Source organism: Stegastes partitus, unplaced genomic scaffold, assembly GCF_000690725.1.
Source record: "Stegastes partitus isolate 25-593 unplaced genomic scaffold, Stegastes_partitus-1.0.2 Scaffold322, whole genome shotgun sequence".
Classification (NCBI taxonomy): Eukaryota; Metazoa; Chordata; class Actinopteri; family Pomacentridae; genus Stegastes; species Stegastes partitus.
This window is the reverse complement of record NW_007578053.1, coordinates 327185-354784: the sequence shown is the minus strand read 5'-3', so window position 1 is coordinate 354784 and position 27600 is coordinate 327185. Positions and strand designations below refer to the sequence as shown.

The following is a 27600-nucleotide window of genomic DNA, read 5'->3' as shown; positions in this document are numbered from 1 at the left end:
TGTGTGCACTAATGCACCTTGATGAGCTCAAATTCATCTGTCTCTTAAAGTACACCCTTGCATTTAGTGTTGAGTGTACAAATTCACAGTCAACATACGCGCTTACATACACACAATTCTTATAATCTTGTGTATGTGTATATTTATATGTATACATGCATATATATATATATATGTGTGTGTATATATATATACACGACTGCATATACACAAATGTGTGTGCACTTTGTCATAAACAACACACATACACACACACAGTGGCTGCATTGTTGGTGTAATCTGAAACTACAGGCCCCGCCTCCCTACAGAGGTGCTTGTCTGTCACATTCACATCTTTTACTCAGGGGTGCCAGTCAAAGGCCAGAAGGTGCTGTCAGGTGGGTCTAAATCCGACTGTGTAGAACTTTGTACTAATTAAAATGTAAACACACACAACTGTGCATAAAAAATGCTTTCATTTTTGACTACTGAAGGAAATCTTTCATATGAGACGTTAACCAGATCTGTACCTAATGCGCTGCTTTTTAAAAAATTAGTTTATTTTGAAATTAATGTCTATTGACAATGATAAACTACATTTACATAAAGAGACACCCCACTGGCACACAGTCTGTATTCCATGAGTTCTAAATTTACCAACATGACAAACTACCTCCAGAAGTTTTAAATAATTGCACTCTGAGCAAAGTTTACTCCAAATTATCAACAGATCTTCGATATGCACACGCAGCTGCTCCATTTACTTCCCCTTCATTTTCAGCTCTCCCAGACATGCAATCTGTCCCTCTCTCTTTCCCGTCTTTCTTTCCTCGCTCCCCTCCTCCTCCCTCCTCCCCCTGCTCCCTCCCTGTGCGAGTCCTGGCTGCTGCAGACATTTGATCTGGCTGCCTTGTGATAGATTGACAGGTAATGAGGAGGTTGAAGGGGCGTTGGAGACAGGAGCAGGTGTTCAGCACAGTCTTTTTGGCTAGCGCTAAGCTGCCATGTCCTTCACTGCTGCACCGCACCACTCCGCTTCCTCCCTCTCTCACTCATTCCTTCCCTCCTTCTTTCCTCCCTTCTTTCCACCATCCCCCCCTTTTTCTCTTCCTGAGAGAAGAGGACTATGCAATCCATCACGCAGTGACACGGTCGGACATAGACTGTCTTTATATGGGGAAAACGCACGGGCCGTGGAAATAAATAGAGAAACGAACATCAAGTCCCATGCTGGCAACAGCAAACTAGGCCTCGGACTGATCAGTCAAACTGTGTCGAGGAGAGGATGAGACTGATTTGGAACATCCTGTGGATAGAGGAGACCGATACGGGCTTTTAATACACCGATACTTGTGATGACGTGACCTTTAGAATAAAAAAAAGTTACTGTTTCGTTTTAAAATTTCTTGTCAGACAAGGAAAGCCTCTGAAACAGCATTTTGTCCATCTCATGATTTCAAAAGTCACTTGAAAGCCAAACTAATGACCATTCTTATAGATTTAGCAGGCAGGGGAATCAGGTGTCACTGCAGTATTTACATACTTAGGTTGGTGTGTTAGGTGAGTAGGTATCTTAATTACATTATAAGCGGGTAGTGTTACAGTTTATACAGTATATATATACCGGTCCAACCTGACACCTATCTGAGTCACTGTACATTTTGACCTGCTTCAGTCCTGCTGACACAGCAAAGCGCCGCTGTGCATCATACTTCATAAACTAAGGAGGAGGAAAGAGGGGAGAGGATTCTGATGAGCAAGAAGATGGGGCAGAAATCTGAGGATGAGAAAAAGAAAGTGGTGCAGTAGAGATCCCTCAGTTTGCTTCTTTCTTTAGGGCGAATTGTTGAATGGTTGCTTTGCTGCATTTAGGCATCGCGTTGGTTAAATTTCACAAGTTAAAAATCAAGCAAACCACAAAAAAAAAAAAAATCATCCATCAACAAAAGCCACAAAAGCTAATGTACATCAATGGTGAGGAATTTGGTGCAGGACGATTCTTTGGTATATGACTAAACTTCTCTGTAACCTAACCCATGGAAGGTTTAACCCGAAATGACCTCAGCTCGCTGTGGTTAGGTTGACTAATGTGCGTCTTGAACTAGGAAGCTTCTACTTTGTCCAGTTTCAGTGTGACACATGGCCACGCAGAATCTATGATAGAAACCAGCTTGTGTATCTTTGAAAACACGTTAAATGCAGGAAGAGTAGACCTCGTATTGTTGTCATAGGAGCCGCTGGACAGAGACAGTGGGAGAAAAACAAGGCTTCGGCCTATAAATCCACCCTTCCAGTTTACTACCCAACATTAAAGGACATGTCACCCTCCTAAATCAGCGCACCGCGAGGAGACAGCAGGGCTAAAACAGGGAGCATTTGCATGTTCCCTCAAACATTCCTGAGAGGTGAACAAACCGCTTGACCACCTTCCTCCAGTTATATCAACATCATAGCTCAAACAATTTGAGATTACGCACCACATGATGGATGCCATTGGCTTGCTGCTGTGACGGACCTTTCTGAATCAAAGTGAAGGCTGGAATACGTCGAAAAACTTATGAGTTGTGTTATCTAGGTTTTGTTTTTATCAGCATTCCTACAAAATGGATTTAAACATTGAAATCCAGCACCTGGTCGGGCGTCTGACCAGCTTTCTTACTTATTCATAGCTACAAAAACAGCCTCACCTGGACAGTCTTACAGACAGTTTAATTATTTAAAATAACGCCAGATAAGAGAGTGTAGAATTAAAGAGGAAGCCACCAAGCTTAAAATTAGCCTTTCCCAATTGTCACCCTACTCAAAGAGAACCTGTTTTCTGAAAAAAAAAAAAACGTCATTGACGTGCAATCACATTCAAACACACTCGCCTGTCAGTTTATAACTCTCCTACTCCCTCACACACACACACAGACACACTCACACACACACACAGACCAAACACCGTCCAACACACAAATAGACACCCACACATACACACTTTTTAAGCCCTCGCCTGGCATCAGCTGTCACACAACCTGTCTCGGAGAACTAAGCAGAGACAGACGCTGTCAACTTAGAGTGCCTCAAATGCCCACATCCAGCCAGGCAGAGGAGAAATCAAGCCTGTCTCCCAGTATAATTTGCGCTAATCCTTCATGGGAGATAGTAAAGTCTATGGCATATCTGCCTAATAGCATCAGTCACCGGCAGGTTCTAATCTCATATTTAGACCCATTTCCATCACGGACTGACGACAAAAGCACCAGCACAAAGTGTGATTACCTTCTTATTTTTTACATTTCTGCATGACTTGACTCCTGATAATGGTGGTGGTGGTGGGGGATTTTAAAAACACGAGGAGCAAAAACTTTGAGGTTCTTTTCTTCGTAGAGGAAAGAAGAAAGTCATTTCAGGCAACTACAGAAGACAGGTGGACAGGGGAGAAAGAAAAGGAGTAAAGTAAGTGGCGAACTGTATCAGGAGAGAAAAAGTGGAGGTAAAAGAGAGTGAAAACCTTTCAGTCAAGAGCCTGCACACACTCACATTAACACATCGCCATGCACGCACACCCTCACACACTCGTACACACACACACACACACTCGTACACACACACACACACACACACACACTCCTTTTCAAAGCGTTTACAACCTGTGGTGTTTGTCCTGCTCTGCTGGCTGCTTTACCACGTGCATTTGAATGCTGACTGGAGTGCATCCCTCTCTTTCAGACAGCGCCATAAAAGACGACACACACAATGAGGGCTCTTTTCAGCCGAGTGGGGCTGCCTGGGGGTAGGGAAGCACCTCCAAAACCGCCACAGCACTTCAACTCTCAAGGCACAATGAGGTGCTAAGCCTTGATGAATAATGAGAGATTATTCATAAAGATGACAAACAGAACAGAAACAAACTATACAAAGTGTTTGGATGAAAAAGTCCTTTGGTTGCAGCTTTCCCCCGCTGCCGAGTGTGTGTTGACTGTGTGTCTGAGTGTGTGTGGATCGTCGAGAGTGACCTGGCGAAAGGAGGGAGACAAAAAAGAAGGGGAGGTAGCACGAGGATCCTAATGAAGCCGTAAATCAGAGTCCGATGAGAACAGACTCTGAAGGAGGATCACATCACTGGAGATCAATGCAGACAGCTCCACACGCAGGCACACACACACACACACACACACACACACGAATAGAGATGAGAAAGAGCCAGATGCAAACACATGCCAGAGTTCCCAAGTGAGGCAGACTTATGGAGGTAAAAGCACGTACATGAGCATAAGCACACCCATTCATTTGCAAACACACAAAATGACACACACACACACACACACACACACACGGAGACTCATCTAAAATCTATTAAACTTCCTCCCCACACCCCAACCCTCCTAAGAAGTCACCCATGGGCTCAGAGTACCACCTCCTTGTTCAATCCTGCTCGTCTGAATAATATCTGCTGTGATGAATGGCGCCATAACTCTGATATCCACAATCAATCTCTGCTTTAAAGACACATCCATCTTCTGTAATGCTGAATTGGGGGTGTGTGTGTGTGTGTGTGATGGTCGGGGTGGCGGCGGGGGGGAGGGATGTGGGCAGAGGGGAGACAGGGGTAGAGAGGAGGTGGCGGGGTGCTTGCCTGACCTCCTAGGGGAGGGAGGAAGGGGGCTCAAGGGGTGCTGATGGGAGGCAAAGAAAGGGGGAGTCAGGTGGGGGTGGCACTGAGTGATGTCTGTCAGCTCACATCTGGCTGCAAAAATAAATGAGGCTTATGAAGACAAATGAAAAGGAGCTGTCTTCCCGGTCTCCCACCTCCCTGACACACACTCACACACCGACAGCCAAAAAAAAAAAAAAAAAGGAGGAGAAAAGACAAAGAGGAGCAAAGGAAGAGGTGAGAAGAGATGCGGGGCTCTCATTGATGCAATCACGCTACAGGGAGGGTTGTTTTTTGGGGGGGTTTTTTTGCATCTCAAAGCTCTCATTCTTGATCCTCCCGCAAACACTAGTGTACACATGTTAGTTTAGTCGACACAAGTTGAGTCATCCATAGGTGCCAAAATACAGCACTGTAGCGGAGCTGTTTGAAAATGAGCCGTTTTATCGTGCCGGAGCTAAACTTGACTGCATGTTGCAATCAATTACAAGCTCGTGTTGCCGACTTCCTTTTGCTCATGGAGCAAAAAGGGAAAAACAAAGATATTAAAATGGCCACTGTGTGAATGAAAACTCTTAGCTTTTGGACTCACACCTATTGCAGTGTGTACAGAGCAGAGGGGGAAGGGAAGAATTCAGTGGGCTGCAGGCTTTAAAGGGTGAACTATCTATGACCTGTTCCAAGGGTCACCCCTCGGTGACACTGCCACTGAATATTCTTCTTAATGATGTACCACGTCTTTTAACCCCCGCAGACAAAGCAAGGAAACATTATACTGTCAAGAGGGCTCCCCCCACGTCTTCTTTCTGCCTTTTTTTTTTTTTCTTCTCCTCCTTCTTTTACCCGCTCCTCACTCACTCTGTGTTTCGGCTCACCACCTCGTTCTGCCCCGAGTTGGATTTTTAATTATTAAAAAGAGAATTCCACACAGAGTTTTTCCAGCCTGCTCTTCAGGCTGTCTGATCTGCCACGACCTGGCTGGATTCTGCACTGTGAGCGCTAGAAGTAGAAATACACTCTGTTTAGTCTGGTATTAGAAAGCAAAAGTAAGCAAAAAGGGCACGCTTTTCAGAGAAGAGGCGTCCTTGCAAAATGCATCAAAACTGAAGCTATCTGAAACTCCTAGCATGCCTTAAAAATGGCGTACATAAACTTCTCTCCCTCCCAACCTATGGCAATGTAAAAGCATTTAATACTGACAGCTGCTAAACTTAACGTTAAACTTTTACATATTAGGTGTGATAAGTTAGGATTTCTTTCGTTCAAGCTTCGCGGAAAATCTATGCCGGTTTTACTCCATCTCTTCCCATTAATAGTTCTAATTTGGTTGCATTTGTTTATAAGAAAAGTTCTTCAAAACGAGTCGCACAAACCAACGAGCACCGCAACCAGGCCTGCTTTGCATCTAAACACAGGTAAGGAGGTAGATTACAGCGCTGGAGCTCCAGCCTTTCTAAACATCTAATCTGACCACGGTGGAGGAAGGGAAGGGCACCCAGGTGAGATAGTTTATTGATTCTGGAAGTGGCTGGAATGGAGTTAACCCTAGCTGAGGCTGATGATGGGGGTGGATGAAGGGTTGGGATGAAAGGTGAGCCGATGATGGATGAGAGGAAGCTGGAAATGGAGTGCATGCGGTGAGGTAAGACATTAACACAAAAAGTGGTAGATAGGCATGCCATGACTGGACTGACACCGCTTGCTATTGTAACCGACACATTGGTTACTACAGGCATTCCTATGTACAAGCTGTTCTGCAACGTAATGTGTTCTTAAACGGGCCCCGAGCGCTCAGTGCCGTGACCTCGCAGACCTCCGACTGGGGCCCAACCAGCCGGGAAAGCTGTAATCTCCCTGTCAAACAGCTCTTCAGTAGCAGGTATGGAGTGTGCGCGCATATGTGTGTGTGTGTGCATATAAATGTTTCCAGACCATAAAGAGATAAAGTGAATAAAAATGACAGCTTGGAGTGATACAGGGAGTGTGCAAACAACTAAAAGAACTATATAATAAGCCTACAATAATAATATTGAGAAAGATTAAAGCTGTCTTTAACTACATCAGTGATTGCAAGACAACTATTAATATCATAATTAGGGGACAATTTTATGAATGACTGTATAGAAGGAAAAAAAAATCAGCGCATGTTGTTGAACTGTTTTTGAGTGTTCTCTTAATTGACCGAATAATTAATTTGCTCTTTCAGATTTTCTTCAAAGTTGGACTGACTTTGGCCTTAAGGTATAGCTGGCGTTTGTACTCAGTGGGGTAACTCTGCATAGACAAACACACAATTCTACACACACATATACACACAGTGGATATGTGTGAGAGCACAAGGAAGACAGAAAACATTACAGGGCCTTTTTTCGGCACCAGGCAAAGTGAACAGGGAGGGTGGAGGTGGTCGGGAGGTGGGGGGGGGAGAAAACGAGGAGGAGAGTGAACAGCGGGGGCGGGCTGAAGGAGTCGAGATGAGGGAGGGAGGGAGCGAGGGGGGGAGGAAGGGAAGGAGGGAGGGTTGAGCGTTGGAATGAACTCTCTCAGGCTTTGTGGTGCACGTTTCCCAAGGCCCCCGCCTGGCCCCTTTGATAAATGACACATGTCATTCTGTCAGCTTGTGACACTGCAGCTGGGAGGCCCTGTGATGTATGGCTCTGCTGAAAAAGGAAATCAACTTTTTTCCCTTCCCTCTCTCTCTCTCTCTCTCTCTCTCTCTCTTGCTCTCCGTTTCTGTCTCCCTCCCTCTTTCCTCCTTCCTTCCCCTCAGCCCAGGCTGAGTGCATGGCCTTTTTATATGAGGATTTAGGTTTCCTCTGGTCCAGTAAGCCCCCCCACCACACACACACACACACACACACACCACGATAGACAGGCATGCATGCAGCCAGGTTGTGGCTGGTTTGTTCTCTCACACACACACTCAAAGTGACGCAGCTATTATGATCGTGTTCAAAGCCGTAACCCGAGGAAAAGAGGGCAACGCCACATCGGAGGTGGATCCAGGATTTATGGCTAAAAGCCAAGGAAGTAAACAAAGTACGCACTTTTTAATAGGCAAGGGGGGAGGGCGTGGAGGGTGTGAGTGTGGGGGTGCGTGGGGGGCAAGATTCCGGTTGGGCAGGATGGCTGGTGTCTCCCACTGGGTCATCTGTCATCCATGTGTCTGACTGGAGTACGAGCACACACAGCTCTGGAAATGTTGCACATGCACACACACACACACTCCCACAGGAACTGGGATGAACTGAGAAAAGTATGCCACACACACACATACACACACACACGCACACAGTTGCATACAGTACATATGCAAGCAGATAAATATTCACACACTCGAAAAGACTTTTTCAGAGCAAATACCCGCACTATCAATCTTCAAAAAAAAAGGAAAAAAAAGAAAACAAAGGCACGATGAGATTTTATTTCACAGGGCAAATGAGTCTAGCCAATGAGCTGCTCCCGTGAGGCCTGCCCTCACCCTCCCTTCCTGGCAGATTAGCCTATCACGGCCTCCTATTGACCTCTCCACTCTATGCGCCGCCCACGCAATGGGTGAGCCAGCATAAAGAAGACCAATCTCTCTTTTTTCCCTTTTTTTTTTTCCTCGTCTTGCATACACACTTTCTTACTCTCTCTCTCTCTCTCTCTCTCTCATATCCTGGTTCTTCCTCTTCCTCGCTCTACCCTCTCTCTCTCTTTTTCTTTACACCCCTCCTCCCTCCCGTTTCTCTCTCAACGGCTGACCTGTTATCAGCGCGCTGGAGATTTAACGGCCAAAAAAAACAGCCGAGCGTGAGTCAGGCGTGACGGAGGGACGTTTCCCAGTGTCGCCTCTCGATCTTCATGTGCTCCTACACACATACACACAATCCGCCCGCTGCTACGAGAGAAATGCGCTGATTTGGAGTCTAGCAAATGTTCAAATATATTCACCGGCGGTTACTCAGTGCAGTCAGGTAAAAAACCATGATGAGGTGATGGTTGTGTTGGTAAGAAATCACAGGAATGGGGGAAGCAGGATTCAGGCCATTCAGCACAGTGCAATACACACTAATGAGTAAGAGTTCACTATGTGTTGCTATGGGGACCAGGGCTACTTTGACTAAAGGAGAGCAAAAGAGCAAGAGACACAGTAAGACAGGGAGAAGAAAACAGGATGAAAAGGAAGGAGAAGTTGGTGAGGCTCCAGGAGACGACGGAGGAGAAGAAAGAGGAGGGTCAGACATATTAGTGCATTAACTGGTATTTATCATGTATTACAGTGTGGTGTGTACGTTTCATCATCACGTTTATTGTGAAATTAAACACTACGATGTTATGAAAGGTAAGTGCATTTAATTTAATGCAGCGTTCTGATTGGATTACACAACTAGGCAACAATATTTTTAGTGTTAGTATTATTATCATTGCTATTATTATTGGCTTATTGGCTTAGAGCATTTTAATATCGTGTAATTCTGGTTGAAACACTAAATATTTGGAATTTTTGGTGGCATGGAAATTGTCAAATTAATACCATGCAGCATTATAAATATCAGCTATCTGCAGCTTCCAGCAGCGAAACATTAATATCCACCGCAAAAGGCTCATATCTGTTTGAACTTAAATAGAATGTAAAGTCAGCTGCCGAAGACAGAAACTGAACCAGAGAACGGGGGGGAAAAAAGAGCAAACAAGAACCTGCACGGTCCGGACTGTGGCCACCTGGGGGTCGCGACCTGCCTTCGACCCCGTCAGATGTGCACTCTGGCTGGGGTGGGGGGTGCATGTGTGCAGGGGGGAGTACCTCTGCTGCGGGGCCGACGCATTTATAAATGCCAGCGGGCCTTCACAATGCTGTCAACGGCACCAGTGCAACAACTTTGCACATGAGTGTGTGGTTGGAGAAGGAGATGGGATGCTGGTATTAGCCCCTCCCTCTGTTAACAAGCTGCCTCTGTGACCCACAGGATATTGCTATACACATGTAGACAACAAACACATTGAAAACACACAGCACCGCCGCCTCCTGCAAGAACATTCCTACCACTGATGTCCTTCCACGCGAATAGTGTAGCCACTGTGGCCATTTTGTTTTTGTTTAGTCTCCTTTTCTGCACAAACTTTTTGGTTGGAGCGGTTTGACTTTTCTTCTCTAATCACAGCTGGAGGAGAGGAAGAAAGGGGGCGAGGAAACGAGGGACGCCACACGACAAGAGGGCCAGTGTGCGGACGCAGGATCTCGGGAGTTGCATGTGCGCAGAAGAAGGCGGCGATTTGGAACTCCAAGGTCAGCTGATAAAACGCCACATTCACGAATCAAGAGCGGAGGAAGGTGGAGAACTTGCAACCTCCTGTTTCTCTCCCCCCCGGCCGCCGCCGCCACCACCACCACCGCGACTCCTCCAAGCAGTCGCCTCAATTAATCACCGGAATTGTTACACCATGGTAATACCGAAAAACAATCTCCATGATCACACGCACAAACAAAATTTCAAATTGCTATCATCCATCTCACCTGCCCCTGTTAAAAGCACAATGTGGGGGTGGGGCGGGTGGAGGTGGAGGGGAGGGGGTAGATGGCTGAACCATTCATTGGCCTCTCTGTTCCAAAGGCTCGGCCAGTGAGATGATGGTGAAAAATTAACGGCAGGCAGCCAAACAAGTAAAAAAAAAAAAAAAAGGCGCCAGGGCGAAGGGGATCAATGTGCGGCATCCATGGCGGGAGCAGCTATGTAAAACACTTGCCTTAAGTCAGCCGCATCCGGTTAATATTTAATCCCTCCATCCATCTCCACAAAGAGCGTTTCCCTTTTAGCTTTAGCTGCCGTTTACTTTGATTACACACAAGCGTTTGGGGTGGAAGAGGGGGATCGGGGTGGTCGGGGAGGGGCAAAGCAGGAACGATAAGAGAGCATGGTGGGGTGATTTGCATGGGGATGGAAAATATTCTCAGGTTTGATAATCGCTCAGAGCAGTCTAGTGCCAGTGTGAGACAGAAGAGAGGCGGCGGGCCCGAAGAAAGAACGAAATAAAAAAAAAAGAGAGAGAGAGAGAGAGAGAAAGGAGGTGAGAGAGAGAGAGATGTTGGGTTTGTGATGATGGGGAAAAGAGAAAGAGGTGATGCAGACTGTAAGCTCAGGAAAACAAACCGAATTTCACTGCGAGGGGTTGCCTTATTTAAAACAAGAGATATGCAAATAAAGCAGGAGTAGCGAAATAACACTGATATTATCTTCCCCGGTTATTTTCTGTGGCAAATGATTTCTAGGGAGGAAATCCAAAACTGTAACTCCCAAGTGAACATGCAAATCCATCTGTGTATTCCTGGGGAGCCTTCTGCACTCACTCTCATGTTGCTTTTTCGCGTTGCTGTTTTTGCTTCCTCCTTCAACCGATTGAAGCGTCTCATGTTTATTCTGCACTGACACCGAAAACTGCATTTATTACAGAAGCCAAGTTATAACTACACAGTGTCAACAGCGCCATTCAGGAACGCATTATAACTTTCAAAATTCACTGAACGCACATGCATCTAACGGCGAATTACACAATGCGTGATTAGAAATAACGGTATTTAGCAGAAAATGTAGCGCTAAACTTTATTTCCCTTTGTTTCCCTCTTTATTACTCACGCCGTCACCACTTGGCTGCCTGAGTCCTCGCCTCGTACACGTAATGCTTTCTATTACGCTGAAACAATTAAAGGGAAATTGAACTACATGCCACTGCACTGATTTAAACCCTTAAAAATTGAGAAAATATGGCAAACGGAGAACACACGCCGCTTAAATTTCCGGTTTCTTCGCTCGAAAGCCAGAAGCCTGTCGACCCCAAAATGTGTTTCTCAGCCAGCGGGTTTACTGGAAGGGAGCCTTCAAGATGGGCAATGGCAACTGTTCATTTTCTCACTCATTGACCTCAACTCCCCACTTTACAATGTGGAATAAAAGCCGCCCTGTGTTAGCCAACGGGGTGAGTAACAGCGGATCAAGAGAACCAGCATCTAGGTTAGTCTGCAGCCGAGGTGAACGCAACACACGCTCTGTGCAAACGCACCCAAACACACACCAGGCGATGAAATGCGGGTGCCACCATAAAGCGGCCTGATCTAAGGCTTTGTATTTTAAATGCAACAACAACCTGATACAAGACAGAGCATCTTTCTGGTAATATCTGCTCCCTTTAGCTACAATCAGGAGTTTGTAGCTGTTAAACGTGGGCAAACACCGAAACTCTCCGAACCTCTAAACACGTTGCCATGATCGCTAAAACGGCGAGCTATTGATCAGCCCGGAGTCTGCCGCTGGCTGCCGTTTCCAAAGCGGGGAGGAGAGAGAACCGGGGCTGCAGGGCCTGTGACAACACTGACAAGGGTAAAGTGTTATTTCTCTCACACGCCGACAGCTGGACAAGGGGGTGGGAGTTGGGCGGGTGAGGTTGGAGGGGAGCGTTGTAGGGATGGAGGGACGTGTGGGTGAATCGGGAGGGGCTTTTCGACCGGCCAGGCAGTAATTCTTAATTGACACCTGTCAGGATAATGGCGGCAGTCACAGCTGTTGCGGGAGAATTTGTCCATCGTCCCGATCATCTGTCAGCTTTAATGCCCATCCTAAAAGCTGCCCACCCCCTCCGCCACCTCCCCGCACACGCAGATTTCATCCCACCGCCCCCTCCTCATCCCTTGGACCCCAACCCACAAATGCCACCTTTTTATTTTGATTTTTTTTAAGCTTCTGTTGGTGCTAAACATCGGTGCCCACTGCCATCCTCAAGCATCCATTCTTCCCATCTCTGTTCAATTACTGGAGCGAAGAAAACGGGCCTATTTTGTTACACTGTATTCAAACCACGTTGAGATGATCAGTATTTGGTAAGAAAACAGCCTCAGAAAAGAGAAAAAAAAAAATCAAGAATGCACAGTTAAACTCTTTCACTCCCTCCTCCCTCGTTTGTTTCCTTCTCAGCTTTTCATTCCTCCAAGCAATCTCCACCTAACTTTGTCTGATGAGGTACCAGCAACAAGGGGAAAAAAAAAACGAGCAGTTTAAAAATAAAAAAAAAATCATCCCCATCTTTTTTTTTTACCCCCACCCTCCTCCACCACATCTCTCTCTTTTTCTCTTTGCTTCTAAATGGCAGAAGAAGAAAAAAAAACTGAGTATTTATCCAGAAGAGAGAGGGAGATATGAGATGAGAAACATGCTGGAGAAGGGAAAAGAGCAAGAAATAAAGGGAGAGGGAGCGCCGCGAAAATGAGAGGAGAGATGAGAGGTACGTAAAAGAGACGGAGAGAGAGAGAGAGAAGAGAGAGACATAGAGGGAGAAGAGACGGAGGGAAGGGAGGAGTGTGCAGGGGTTGGGTGTCCCTGGATAGGGCTTTTGCTCTTCTGTAGTGGGCCCATCTCGTTTGTCTTGTTTGTTTGTTGGCATCAAAGAGCTGCCTCTCACTCCCCCTTGCTAACTGATGTAATGAGTGGGTAAGCTACATGTTTTTTTTTTTTTTTTTTTTTTTTTTCCTGCGCCGAGGAATTCAAATACTTATTAGACAAAATATTCTGTAATTGCTCATCTTTTATTGATAGTAGTAACATGTTAAATTTGGCTCTAGCAGACTTTCCCATAGCCTCTCGAGGAGGCACGGCACTGATCAAGAGAGCAAATTTACCCTCGGCAAATGTAATACTTTACTTAAGAAAATTTGAGATGTCAATTTTTGCGCCCTAAATGTTGCATGACTACTTCTCTTGAACGCTTCCCCTCTTATCTTCCTCATGTCTCAAATTATGTGCCAGAGAAGGGGGGAGAAAGAAAAAAAAAAAACAGAAAACACAACATATCAACAGTTTTTCATTAATGAGCTCTTAAGCCTCACATCCCTACTGTGAACCCTTAACAAAATGTAATTACTCAGCACAACACAAATATTACACAGTAATTAAGCACATTTAACAGCGAGCTAATAGCAGCGATAGCAAGCTGTTTATCAAAGCTTTGAGTCTTATCTGTATTTTACAAAAGTTTAGAAAAAAAAAGTGAGTTTGTTATGCTGCCGCAACATTGAAAAATGAGAACAAAAACTCTTTATTTGGGGGGAAATTGTTTTTCTATGGCAGTCAGGAGTAAGACTGCTTGTCAGCCCAGTCCCAGAGGGCTGCTTTCTATCTGTTTCAGACTTGATTTTCTCAGACTTGGATTTTTTTTTTTCTTCTCGTTTTTGGATCCCATGACTTGCTGCTGTTTTTATGTGCTGCAAGGCAGGCAACAAAGCACATCTGGCTGCTTTAATGATATGATTTCCCATCATACTAAGCCACCTCCATTATGACCTCCCACAGAGACATGCTGGCTGCACTTAAGCATTAGGTGTAGGTGTGTGTGTGTCTGTCTGTCTGACTGTCTGTGTTTATGGTTGACAGTGTGTATGTGTGTGTGTGTGTGTGTTTAAAGTGCAGCGAGGGCAACACACTGCTAGTGATGGTAGCAGCGTGCCCCGAGGGCAGCTTTTGTTGAGAATGCCCCGAAAAGAATCAGAAAGAGAAAAAGACAAGGAGGGGCATTAGTGCTGTGGTGTGAAATATGTTCCTATCCATGTCAACAGTGAAGTTTAGCATATGCTGCTTTAACCTTGCGAATATCTTCCATTTGATTATTAGTTACTCACTGATAATACTTCTTTAAAAACCTGTTGATACTGAAACCGCTAATGTTAATTGTGAAAAAGAATTACAGCGAGAACAAACGCAACTAATGCATGCAAGAAACCAACACAACACACACGCAGACACAAACACCAGGGGCACTTGTGGTGACTTGAGGCATTAGAAGAGCGAGCTGAGCATGTTTGACCTCTGACTGGCTCAAATCCCAGATGTAAATTTAACTATTAGTTTCGGAGGGTGGCGCAGGAGCAAAAGTGGCTATCGACAAGGTCGATCGATGCCACCTGCTAACGACACCGCCACTCCAATTAGCGTAACCTCTAGCTGAGTCCGACCGCTAAACACACACACACACGCGCGCGCGCGAGCTAAAGGGAACACCCAGGAAACATACAGTACAAGAAGCGAAGCGTTGGAAAATAAAACAAGCTGCGGTGGATCAATATGTGTTCCTGCTCTGTCTGATATCGCTCCTTTTGATTGGGAATAGCGCAAAGATATGACAGTATGAAGCCAGAAACATGTGGCGCTGCTGTTCGAGGTTGTTTTCCTGCTCCTCTGGGGAGGAGGGGGGGCAACAGAGAGGGGATCTGAAGGCAGCAGGCCACGCTAAAGAGGATGACTAACATGGCGTGGTTACCGTTACACTCGTTCGAGTTATTCATTCCAGGAAAACTAACACCGGTCAGTGCGAAGCTACGAACACACACACACTCGTCTCGTCTCTTTCCCCTTCTTTCTTTTTACACACTCGGACAAACATACACACGCGTTTTTTTTTTTTCTCCCCACCATCAAATTCTAACATAAACTTCTCATTTCTCAGAAGCTGTGGAGCCTTTAAGCCATCGGAAGTTATAAGCCGCTCCAACTTTCAGGCCAAACACACTGGTTCCTTTGCTGAAAATCAACTTTTCATCAAAACAAGACTGTTCTAATTCTCAGGAAGAAGGGTGTTATTCAAATCCGGCCACATTAAAAGTAAAAAAAAAAAAAATCAACCACACACACACACACACACACACACACACACACACACACACCTAGAGGCTATGCACTGCTGTATTCCTCAGGACGCTGGTGTAGACAGAAGGGTGGGGGGCACATAAATCTCAGCATGCTGATTATTTCGAGGGGGAGAATATCACATAACAGCATCGTCAAGTAAGAGCACAAAGGTCGCTGTGTAATCTTAGCTACCCCGGGCATGCAAAATCATTAATCCCTGGGCACTGTGATTCTCCAGCTCGGAATAAACTGGAGGCCTTCAGCGAGGCGGCTACAGCACCGGAGCTGGGAGGACATTGAGCCAAAGTACGTGGAGACCGTGTTATGATGTGGTGGTGATTTACTAGCGGGGGCTGCAACACACGCAAAAGTGTAAAAACTTCAACAGAGTGTCTAGATTTTAAAAATGGTCCCTGGGATTACTTTGGAGTGCTGATATATCAAGCGGTTAGAGCAGGCCTGAGCCTTGTCATTAATACAAAAATAAATAAATCTCTCGCAACAGTTGAAAAATTTCCACCCCTTAACATTCCAGCCCAAAATCAAGAAGGAAACTTTAAGAACACGCGCTGCTGTTTCGACACTAAAACGAGCCGCTTGCAAGTGAGAGGATTCAAACGAAACACACGAGACGGGCAGAAAAAATTAACAGAGAACAGAGGGAAGGGGTTGCGATGTGCTGTGGCTGGTCTGGATTGCTTATTACAAGGTTATAAGAGTGGTGGGGGTGGGGGCTTACTGAGGTCATTAACTGGCATTGTCTCCTGACGTGATTAGTCAGGTAGCAAAGTCCATTTGTCACCTGCACAGGCAAATTGAGTTGGTGCTGCACTAGGGGCTATGGGGACTGTATAATATCAACTTGATTACATCAAGGCAGCTGCGGACTTGACACCTTACTGAATTTGTCAGCATTAATCGTTAGGGCCTGTCACAAATCCATCAGCTCCACAGATAATTAGGGCTCTCTCTAATGAAGCCAACGGGAAGCAACCTTACCCCCACCACCACCACCACTCCTTCCCCTACACACACACACACACACACACACACACACACACATCGTCTTTCTTATAATTACCCATCGCACTCCGCAGAAATAAGCGTGACTATCTTATCTGCTCTTCCTCCTCCTGTTAGTCTACCCATGCCTACTTTGGATAAAAGGCGGCACCACTTCCTTTCTGTCGTTTTTTCACTTGTTTCTACCTTCTCTCCTGTCCTCATCAACTTTAAATCAAGTCATCTAGTGATGAAGTGAGACTGCAAGTCTCACAGGAGCATCTGTGTGCAAATACATAATGTAGAAACATCCACAAACTTGCTGATGCACAAAGTTTCTTTCCAGCTCGGCCCCTTCCTGTTGGATTCCTATACATGAATAACCTGATATAAACGATTAAAAAGACAATTATGTAATGAGGGCTGCGTTTGTTTCATCTGCAGTAAATTCGCTCTCGTTTTATGTGTCATCTGAACACCACAGACACACACACACACGCACACACACTTGAAAATAATACCTCAAATAATACTGCAGAAATGTTCAATGACTGATTTGAAAAAATAATTATCGTTTCAAAAGCACATTTGTCTTGGGAACTGCAATATTTAAAAGAAACTAAATAAATACGTGAATGCATTTTTTAAATTCGGAGAGGACAAGCAATTCAAAAATTGTGCTTTCTGCCTGAGGAGTTTACATTGTAAGAAATTCAACTGTAAAATTTGCACGACTGATTCACAATTACAATTGTCGCTAATCCTGGCGTTGCAGGACATTCTTGTGCCAGCTTTGGCCTTGAAAACCCTAAAATAAAACACAATACACTAAATAATATCCTCAAAAAAAAAAAGAGGTGCAAGGTGGGAAATAAAAAGAAACCTGTCCAGGCAAGTCTGTTATTTTAATTATCTAAGTTTTGATTTCCATGCTCAGTCCCAGTATGAGCAATTTCCTCTTTGAACAGCAGCACAGGGAGGGAGCCACAGGTCAGTACCAGCTCCCAGTGGAGCATCAGGCTAGCCCAGTGTGTGTGTGTGAGTGTGAGTGTGAGTGTGTGTGTGTGTGTGATTATGTGTTATTTATTTGCTGGTGGCAGCGTGGAGTGGAGCGCGTTATCTCTGACCGACCGTCATGTTCATGGAAGAATGGAAAACATCTCGTTTGCCAAGCTGCGATTGACCATTACAAGTCATGATGAGCATGGCACTCAGTGGACAGTGTAATGGATCAATGGTTTGTGTGTGTGTGTGTGTGTGTGTGTGTGGTGAGGGAGGGGAGGGAAAGGGAGGGGTCACACCGATGTCATGTTTTTCATGCCTCCATCTACATGCAGAAACCTAAGGGGAGTCACTGCGCTCCCATCGTGGCCGACCTTTTCCAGAGGGATATTTCGCCAAAACAACAGCAGCAACTCTTTCACTCTCACTCACACACACACACACACACACACACACACACACACACACACACACACAGAGTCAGTCAGAAAAGTACAGTGAGGCTCGATATCTAAATCTGAATCCTCGCTTTCAGAGTGTGGGCCAGAAATCATGTGCACACTGCTTTTTGCTAGAAAGGCAAAAGGAGAAAGAGAGAAGTTAACAGCGAGCACCGGTTGAATGTTCTCCGTCCTACACTAATCCTCCTCCTCCTCGTCCTCATCACCACCACCACCACCACCATCACCACCAGCTCCCCTGCTTAAAATGATAAAAAACCTGCTGAGTTCAAAGTCTTCGTCGGCTGGAACCTCCTGTTCGACCCGCTTTGCACCTCATATTTCAAAATCTCTTTAAAATTCTGTAACTGTCTTTTGTTCACTCCAGTTGTTAATGCCTAACTTCAAAGGCTCGGCCTCATTAGCACAGAGGTAGAAACCCCTGTCACTCATTTACATTTGTTTAAAGGCTGCAGGGAGACGAGAGGAAAAAGGGGGAGTCCAAATCCAAACCACTAGAAGTCAACCTTGTCGGTCCTCTGCCAACACCTGGTTTTATCAGTTGGTCACATTGCAAATATCATGCTCCCCTCCAGCACTGGATATTGATTTCAATACTGGACTGATTCCTACAGAGAATGTGGGATGAATTTGGATGGGAACAAGCAAAAAAAAAAAACTTCTCTAAGAGCAAAAAAATTTTTTTGAAAAGGATTACAAGAGGATTCAAACACCTGATTATTTTTTTAAAAGGAGTGTTTGGGTTGATTTTATCCTAAGATCCATTCAACATACACGCTGTCCCTTTCATCTGCTGTTAGTACATGCACATCAGAATAAATGAGGTGAATTTCCATCTTAATTCACAACTTTTTTTTGTTGTTGTTGCTTTTTTTTTTTTTTTTTTGCTTTCCAGCTCCTGGTTGAAACAACAGGAGGGTTTGTGTGTTTGAGTGGATAAACCTTACCAGAAGCATGCTTGTCTTCATGGAAGGATTTATTGATGTTTATCAGGGATGAATAGATCAAAGACTGCCACATGACAGGCGATCAATCACGCATCAAATCAAGGATGGCAATCCTCTAATAAAATAGAAAGAAAGGGAAAAAACCGGCTCTCACCAGTTTTCTCCCCCCTTCTTTCCCAGTCAATTATTCATCATTACTCACTCTTGAACCTCAAAAACTCCCTTTTATCCCCCATAACATGCCATTTAGTTTATCTCACCATTCTTAATAGAACTTTCCTGGCAAAGGAGGATATTACCAAAAAAAAGGAGGAAAAAACTAAAAGTGGCATTGCGCAGATACGTGCGTCATTTGCGCAATTAGATACATTTTAAAACATAACTGTGTGTCAGGGGTGAGTTTGCTCGCTGAGTTGATAACACAACAAAAATAATTGAAGCAGAGTTGTTCAAAATAAATCGCAGCATGCCGCACAAAGTGAGGATTTGTGATGAGGAAGGAGATACTTTCATTTTGGCACTTGGAAAATGTAAATTAAAAACTACTACTTGGTTACTGTGATGGGGAATGGTGAGAATGGAGGGGCGGGTTATACCTGCTGATCGCCGCGGCTCTTGCTGCTTTCTCCTCGGCATAGTGACCGTCACGTTCCACGGTGCTTCTCATGCAGGAATTACAGACAAATCAAGTCTATCAGTTCGGAAAAATCATCCCGTTTTCGGGGCAGGGTGGTGGGATCTCGGAGCTGAAAAATGTCACGCTTCTTTTTCAAACTGGATGCTGTTTTTTGGGTTTAATAGCTGGATCGGCTTCAGCGAAAGCAAAAATTACGAAGGGACTCGGCCGGCTCCAGACACCTCCATGTCCATTAAAAATCATCTTCCTTCATCTCTCTCATGGCAGGGTTTTTAAAAAAGAAGAAGAAGCAGAGGCTAAACCAGCACCTTGAAACCCAAGTTTTCAGTTCACTCCCTCTGGAAAAAAAAAAAATCCCCCCCTAATCTCCAGTGCTGTTTTGGAGGGGGAAGATAGTTTGTTGCGCCTTTTACGCACGCCAAAACTAAAAAATAAATAATTTCTGGCGGTAACCAAACAAATAAGTCCCGTGTGAGCGCACCACACACCTCTGATAAGTAATGTATCCTTGCGTTCCCTTCTCTTCTGTTGCCAGAGACCTGAAAGAGAGAAGAGGGGGACAGGAGAGAACAGATAGACAGGCATTAGATGAGTTAATGTCAATCCCGTCACCACCACGCCACCTCAGCCCGGATCCAGCCTCACCAGTCCGGCGGAGACTTTTTTTTCCTCCCTCCCCTCCTGCCCTCTTTCTCTCCCATTGAAAAAAAATAAAAAATAAAAAAATAAATGGGACGCGCAGGCTTTTCTCTCTTACTTACGTTTTAGGAGTCGTGAGACTGATTTCCACCGCTCATCTCATCGCATCTTTGGACAGAGTCGTGTTTTTTTTTTTTTTTTTTTTGGGAAAGAGGGGTGGTTGATGCGGTGGAGAGGAGATCACTTGAGAGAGAGGGGAAACAAACAAGACGCAGGCGCATCCAAGCTTCGCCAAACAACAGATCAGATCGACATGGACTAAATATTTGTCTCTTTAGAAAAAAAAAAAAAAAGAAGAAGAAAGAAAGAAAAAAAATACAGGGGGGAAAACTCCAGGGACTGATCCGAGGTCTCTCAAAAAAGAAAAAATGGAAACGCGGTGGATCCAGAAGCTGTTTCAGACAGTCTCAACTGATAGACAGACGCATCGAGTGGCTTTTCCTGCTACATTTTTACTCCTCCCCTCTCCACAAGCGTCACCCCTGACAGAGGAGCCTACCTGTCAATCTTTTTAATTGTCTTGTTTTCTCCCCCCTCTCTCTCTCTCTCTCTCCCTCTCTCTCTCTCTCTCTCTCCTTGTCCCTTTGCTTTAAAAAATCCCAAACCTCCGACAAAAAGGGGACAGAATCCTCTCGGAACTTACCGGGAGATCAACTAAATCCAAACTTATACGCACATGTGTCGCCAACTACAACAAGTACAAGACAAGTTCAGCTTTAAGGCTGTTACTTGGCTTTCATATTTAGCTTCCTATAGCGGTGACAAGGCACGAGTTGGAGTCCCGACTCCCACTGAGGGTGGGACAACAGTCCAATAAGGTCCAGCGGTGCGTGATTTTGCAGAAAAAATGACAATCAAATGACAACAAAATGACAACACATAAGCAAAACGCAATGCACACACTTTCTCAAATCGCAGACTTTCGGTTACAGGTGTATGTGTGGGAACAAACACGTCTCCGCAACAGCTCACACCAAATATCTATTTTTTTCCCCCACACAAAAAAAGGCGAATTTACGCATTTGCAGCCTTGTGGATTGTATTTGTAGATGTTAGAGGGAAGAGAAGAAAAAAAAAAAGATCCGGAGGGTTGGTGTTGTTTTCGTGGGAGTAAAACGGTTGAGGATATGTTAGGAGATGAGGATTGATTTGTTTCACCTTACTAGGAAGTGAGTGTTGTGTCCGGGAAGGGGAGGGACTCCGACGACAAGTCTGGGGCGCTGCTGTGCTTCTTTTTTTTTTTTTTTTTTTAAACCAGGCTGCACCAGTGCAACGTTTTAATGCTTTAAAAAAAATCCGCGCTTGTTTGTTTTTCACTTACCAAACGTCGTGTTTTTCGCTTTTTTACATATCGTGTGTTTTTTTTGAAAAAGCGTCCGGCTCCGCTGCGCCCGGCCCCGGCCTGCACCGCCGCGCAGAGGAGGGAGAAGAGCCTACAGCGCAGGCTAATGGCAGTCGGGCTTATTACTGCCGTAAACACACGTCAAGTTGCCCGTGAACTTTGTCACATTTCGGAGCCATGTCCTGCCCGTTGCTGTTGCCGCTGCTGGGGAGGAACGGCAGGAGAGCGATCTCGGTGATCGGCGGGGGGCGCAGAGGCACCGACGCACTTTCAGGAGTTCATGCGGCTGCGAGGCGCTTCATCGTAGATCTGTCCTACTCGGCGCACTTCATGGATTTTAAAGGATCCTCCATACCGAGCAGCATGAAAAAGCTGGTCGTAACCAAGCTCAGTCCCAATTTCCGAGAGGCCGTTTCCGCGCAAACCGTGGCCGTTCCGACACCGGGAGACGCGGACTTGCTCATCAGAAATCGGTAAGTTGTTGTTGTTTTGTTTTTTGTTTTTTCTTTGGAAATTTCGGAATAGTGTGACCCCCCCGAAACGTGTTGTTGTGAGAACATCCGTGGCTCGTTATTTGACGTCGATCCTACCACTATATTGTTGAGAAGTTGTAAAAAGGTTCTCAGCTTACCTCGGTTTACCCTTGTCCAGCACCTGCGATCATCATCATCATCACAAGATGGCAAAATATGTGAGGAATAAGCGCTGTACTGTAATTCCAAGTTCCGCCCTCTCTGCATTTGTCTATCAATCCATCTCGGCATCTCTCTCTCTCTCTCTCCCTCTTTCTCTCCCTCCCTCTCTCACCCTCTCCCTCTCCCTCTCTCTCTCTCTCTCTCTGTCCTCCTGTCTCTCTACGTCACCAACCTGCAAACAGAAAGTCATGGGGGGGCTCAGACTGGCATCCAGAGATGGAGATGATGGAGAAAGAGATGCAGTGTTACATGGCGCTGGAATTGCAGCATCATTCACAGCAGCAGCAGCAGCAGCAGCAGGAGCAGCCAGTAGTGTATTCAGAAGTCAGATCTACACACCTCCTGCAGCCTGATGAATAGAAACGTGGCGATAAACTAAACATTTACTAACCTAAACAGGAGAAGACGTGGGTAAATTCTCCCTTTTTTTTTTTTGGTTAAATAGCTGGGTTTGTATTTTTGGATTCCAGCTGGAGGTGATATCTCAACCCCACTTCTTTTTTTTTTTTTTGATTTACCACCACATCACTGGCTGTAGGTTTGCCTGATGTGGGGTTTTAAATATTAAATGCTCAAATGCATCTCAGGGTTTATTGTGGTATTTACTGCCAATAAAATGCAGAGCGAGTGTAGAACACGCTGCAGTCCGATCTTATGGGCTTGTAAGGCAGTGATCAGCTGCTTGTGAACTAAGACCTTTGACCGTCTGCTTGTCTGGATCAGTGGCAGTCAGGAGAGCTGAGGAATGTTATTTAACTAACAGGGGGAATAAATATATTCTGTTTAAGGACATCATTTGCAACCTAATCTTGCAAGTGTTAGGAATGATAAAATCTAGAAGTGTTGGATGAAAAGGAGCAAGTCTGCAGTGAAATGAAACATATTTGAAATGATTGTTTTACATGTGGACTGCAGCAGATCTTTTTTTCTTCCTATAGGAAGTGTTTCAGTGGCAAGAGTCCCGAGTGCTCTTCTTCATCATCACAGTAGATCCAAGTGTGCAAATTAATGTAATACATGACGTGCACTTGAAAGACAGAGGTGGCATCAGATTGTGTGATGTGCCTTTTTATGTTATTTTTTTTTTCTTTCCAACCGAACCACCAGACGAGTTTGGCATGAAATTTTCCATTTGGTTTTATTTATTTATGGATTTTTTTTCCTCTAAAAAATGTACCCCAAAAGAAATCATTTGCATACATTTGGTTGTGAGTTTTGACATAATTCAAAACTGCAGGCCTTGAAACCTTAACACCTCATTTAGCGTACATTTTTTTAAGTGTAGCATTTGTCGGCACACCATATCACACACCAGTGTTATCATATTATCTGCTTGTGCTGCTGATGTTGTCGTTGATATTGTCATTTTACACAACGTCGTCTCTGCGAATGTGATCACAAGTTTTTCAAAGGTTCAGGTTTTAAACGCACTTTCTTGTCACAAATATCCGCTTGTGTCGGTTTGTTCGAACTCAAACGGCTCTGTATTTTTTAGTTGCGTACATCCAAATAGTTGCACCCTTTGATAATAAGATAATGCGTCTCTGTGAGGAAGGATATAAAGAAGTCAAATCAAGGCGGTTTGCTGTATCATTGTTACCCATCTATAAACCACAGAAGCATTATCTAGCAGCTCAAAGTACATGTGTGACATGCACAGTAATAGTAATGAGGCACAGCATGCGTTGCCGCTCTAAAAGACAGTAAATGATTTATTTATACATTCCTTTCTCACATATTTGTTTCCCACATGTTACAAAAGTAAGATGAAAACAGCCGTCTTCGTGTTGAGGCAAGAGGCAACTATCTAAGATTTTTTTTATTTTTTTTTTTATAAAAAGTGGAGTTTTGTTGTGGGTGTCTCTGAAGACAATGAATCATGACATCATGCAATGTGTTTTGTGATACAAGCCTTTCCCTGTCAGTGCAGGACTGTTCTTTTCAAGAGAAAAAGGGAATCATTGCCAAAACAAACCGGAGCGTTTGTGCCGTGTGCACATGTGTCTAGAGGAGGAAGATGAAGTCTTGACCTTCATACAGGATTTCAAGAAATATGCATTTGAGCTAATGACCACATGAAGCCCATTGTTTACTGAAGTGAACGTCTGCATTTTGCTTTTCTCACCATTTAATCAGCATTTTTTTCCTTGTTTTTCTCTGTTTGTGTTGCAGCTATGTGGGAATCAACGCCTCTGATATCAATTATTCATCCGGCCGTTACGACCCCTCCGTGAAGCCTCCCTTCGACGCAGGTTTCGAGGGCATCGGCGAGGTTGTCGGCCTTGGCCTCACCGCTAGCTCCCATTACACCGTCGGGGACACCGTGGCCTACTTCGGAAGCGGTGCGTTCGCCGAGTACACGGTGGTGCCAGCCAAGGAAACTGTCCCCGTCCCTGCGGTGAAGCCAGAGTTCCTCACCCTGCTGGTCAGCGGAGCCACGGCCTACATCGCCTTGAAACGTCTGGGCGACCTGGCAAAAGGTGAGACTGTCCTGGTCACGGCGGCCGCAGGAGGAACAGGACAGTTTGCCGTGCAGTTTGCCAAGCAGGCCGGGTGCCATGTAATTGGGACCTGCTCATCCAATGAGAAAGCCGGCTTCCTTAAATCCATCGGCTGCGACAGGCCAATCAACTACACCGCAGAAGACCTGGCGAAGACGCTGAAGAAAGAGTACCCAAAAGGCATCGACGTGGTCTATGAGTCGGTTGGAGGCAGTGTCTTAGAGCTTGCAGTGAACAGTTTGGCTACCAAAGGCCGGCTGATAGTGATCGGCTTCATCTCCGGGTACCAGAGCGCGTCGGGGATCCCACCTTTCAGAGGGGGGACGCTGCCGGTCAAGCTGCTCCAGAAGTCGGCCAGCGTCCGGGGTTTCTTCCTGCCCCACTTCATGAGTGACTACAGGGAGGCTCTGACTAGCATGATGAAGGCGTTTGCCAAAGGGAAGTTAGTGTGTGAGGTGGATTGTGGGGATTTGGCACAGGAGGGGAGATTTGTAGGCTTGGAGTCGGTTTTCCGTGCTGTGGACTACATGTATGCTGGGAAAAACCTGGGCAAAGTGGTGGTGGAGGTGGCACCGCCGGCTGTTAGTAATAGTAAGCTGTGATTTAACTCATTGTTGATGCACTAAAGAAATCATACTTGAATGTAGCTGATTGTTAAGTTTAAGTCAGAAGACTGAATGGCTTCACTGAACATGTTTTAATAGAGGTGAGGTTCTCTATTTTTGTAAGATGATTAATGCAGCCTAATTAATAAAAGCAACGCTAAATATATACATAATGCTTTAATAAATAAACTTACATACTTGCAAACTTTATTTTCTGCTATCATATTTTGGAAACTGTGCAATAAAAGTAGATTTTTATGTACGTGATTGTTAAGTTATTGTAAGTTTGCATCGATAAATTTACTATAAAATATTTCAAATGAACTAATAACTCTGGATTAATAGTAGTATTGTACAGATTAAGACTCAGAAACAGAAGCCTCTATATTTCATCTATAAAAATATTTTTATGGCGTCCCCTAATCTGGTGCTCCCACCTTCTGTCCACCTTTAAAATTATTTTAGACCTGCTGCCATTATGTGCTTGCTTTTGGCACTCTCGGGCACTTTATCTACCATAAATGTTTTATGATAGACTTCATTGTTTTTCTAATAGGGGCTTACATTGGTATGTGCTTGTCAAAAAGTGAGTGCTGCTCCAGGTGTGCTTGGCATTTCATTGCCTGTTTGTGGCTGACAGAAACGGCATTCACACAATCAATCTTTTCATTCACATGCCCCGAAGCTGCACATAATAAAAAAAAAAAAATTAGTCCAGCTAACCAGGAGTTGGACTAGAAAATGTCATTATTTTCCCCCACCGTGAGTAAAAAAAAAAAAAAATCACTCCTAGTGAATGCTTTGTGGAATGCCCTTTGACACGTTTTTTTTTTTTTTTTTCATTTCCATTTTTTGTATTTAATTTAGTTTTCTGAAACGAGAAACAAAGCCTTACAACATACCATGTGAAGTTTAGTCACATGGCACTAATTTGTGTGTACAACCCCAAAAAGTGCACAAAAGATGAGCCATAGACAATATGTTTTTTTTATTGTGACTCTAAAAGCCTCACTGGGCATAAAGTTTTCAAAATCTTCCAGGATTTTTAGTCTATGCAGCATAGTCAGACGGGCCCGAGGTATGTTGAAGCAGTCCATGTTGTATTAGTGTACTGTATGTCATCTAAAACAAACACCTGTTCCTACCTGGCAGGGAGGACTGTAGTCTTCATGCACTGTGAACATGTTATTTCCTCATCCAGGTGGCTACTCAAAATATAACCCAGTGTGAAATACGTTACAGGTGTGACCCCAGCATGCAAAGCTGCTACCTTCACCAGACGGTGCAGGAAATCAGAAACACACCAGGCCAAGGCCATTTTGAATCCATAGCAGAGGAAGTCAGAACACCAGTCAAAGTCACTGTCCACAGAGACGGTGGTCATTTCGAAATGTGGGTATCGTAATAGCTTTTTTTTTTTTTTTTAAAGAACCAGGCCTGTATTATCTTGCATACAATTATCTTTAATTATCCTTCTAGCAGTTTTTTATTATTAGCTGATTATTGCAAAATGTATGCATGGTTAGGCATTGTTCTTTTCTTTTAATAGGGAAAAAAAAAAGATTCAGGCTGCTTATAGATATACAAATTATGAACCCAGAGTTTTGCAGTCACTTATTTTGTTACATTCATGATCCGGAGCCTCTCATGCCAGAAAACATTTTTTGACCCGTGAGATTTAAAATTTAGTCGCTGCAAAAGATGACTAATTCAAAGCGACTTTGCTTTAAGACGGTAATTAAAGCGGCAAATGGAAGCATTGGGAAATGCGTTGACCAACAGAGCAAAACAATCTTTAAAATGATTGCAGTCACCCCTGTAACACCTCTGTTTGCTCAGGTGTCACAATGCAAAAGCAAGCTCTTACACGCCAGCCACACAGAAGGCGAGAAGGGCGACGACGCGCACCGATGTTTAGATAAATCCGGCGTTCTGTGTGCATCCACGTCGGACTGCGAGGAGGAGGCCAGGTTTAGCATCTCTTCAATTAACAGGAGAGGCCTTGTCTCAGCGTCCTCCAGGGCCTACCTGTACCTCCGCTGATTAGTGAGCAGTCACAGCCCCAATTAGAGAACACAGGAACCTGGAGAGACAACACTCTTTATTTAATTGGATTGTGTTGCCGTCCTAGGCTGCTAACTGGCATCGTATTGAAGCAACCTGGAACTGCGGAGCGTAAACAAGACATTAAAGATGGAGAAGGTCTTCCAGAGAAGCGGTCGCAGACTTGTGCAACGGCGAAACTGGAGGGAAAAAATTCTTCACTCGAGAAATTATGCTAAGTGTGTCTCTCATTTTAGTTAAGAGTTGGTGTAGTGCTGCTCCTCAGAAAGGGTCATTAACACGCGAGTTATATTTAAATAGTTATGTACATGAAAGTAATGGAGCGGAAGCTAAATTTGCCCTTTAATGTAAATGCGGATGACTTAAATACAGTGC

General features: G+C 44.7%; 2 protein-coding genes across 2 annotated transcripts in view; one reads left to right on the top strand and one right to left on the bottom strand.

The window, feature by feature from the left end:
- Window positions 1-21077, bottom strand: part of LOC103358620 (teashirt homolog 1) — a 35235-nt gene extending 14158 nt beyond the window's left edge. Inside the window, exons 1-2 of the mRNA XM_008283651.1 lie at window positions 20081-21077; window positions 19279-19858 (exon numbers count right to left, since the gene is read on the bottom strand). Coding sequence (XP_008281873.1) covers window positions 19279-19318 — 40 coding nt within the window. The 5' untranslated portion in view covers window positions 19319-19858; window positions 20081-21077. The remainder of the gene's footprint in view (window positions 1-19278; window positions 19859-20080) is intronic.
- Window positions 21078-21268: 191 nt separating this feature from the next.
- LOC103358619 (zinc-binding alcohol dehydrogenase domain-containing protein 2) lies at window positions 21269-25423 on the top strand. Its single transcript, XM_008283650.1, has 2 exons — window positions 21269-21833; window positions 24228-25423. The coding sequence occupies exons 1-2, from the start codon at window positions 21538-21540 to the stop codon at window positions 25156-25158; spliced, it is 1227 nt and encodes a 408-aa protein (XP_008281872.1). The 5' UTR covers window positions 21269-21537; the 3' UTR covers window positions 25159-25423.
- Window positions 25424-27600: the final 2177 nt, after the last annotated feature.

Excerpts from the sequence above, each read along its gene's own strand:
- LOC103358619 (XM_008283650.1), top strand. The coding sequence starts at position 21,538 with ATGTCCTGCCCGTTGCTGTTGCCGCTGCTGGGGAGGAACGGCAGGAGA. Across the intron at positions 21,834-24,227 it reads GACTTGCTCATCAGAAATCG|CTATGTGGGAATCAACGCCT; the intron begins GTAAGTTGTTGT and ends TTTGTGTTGCAG.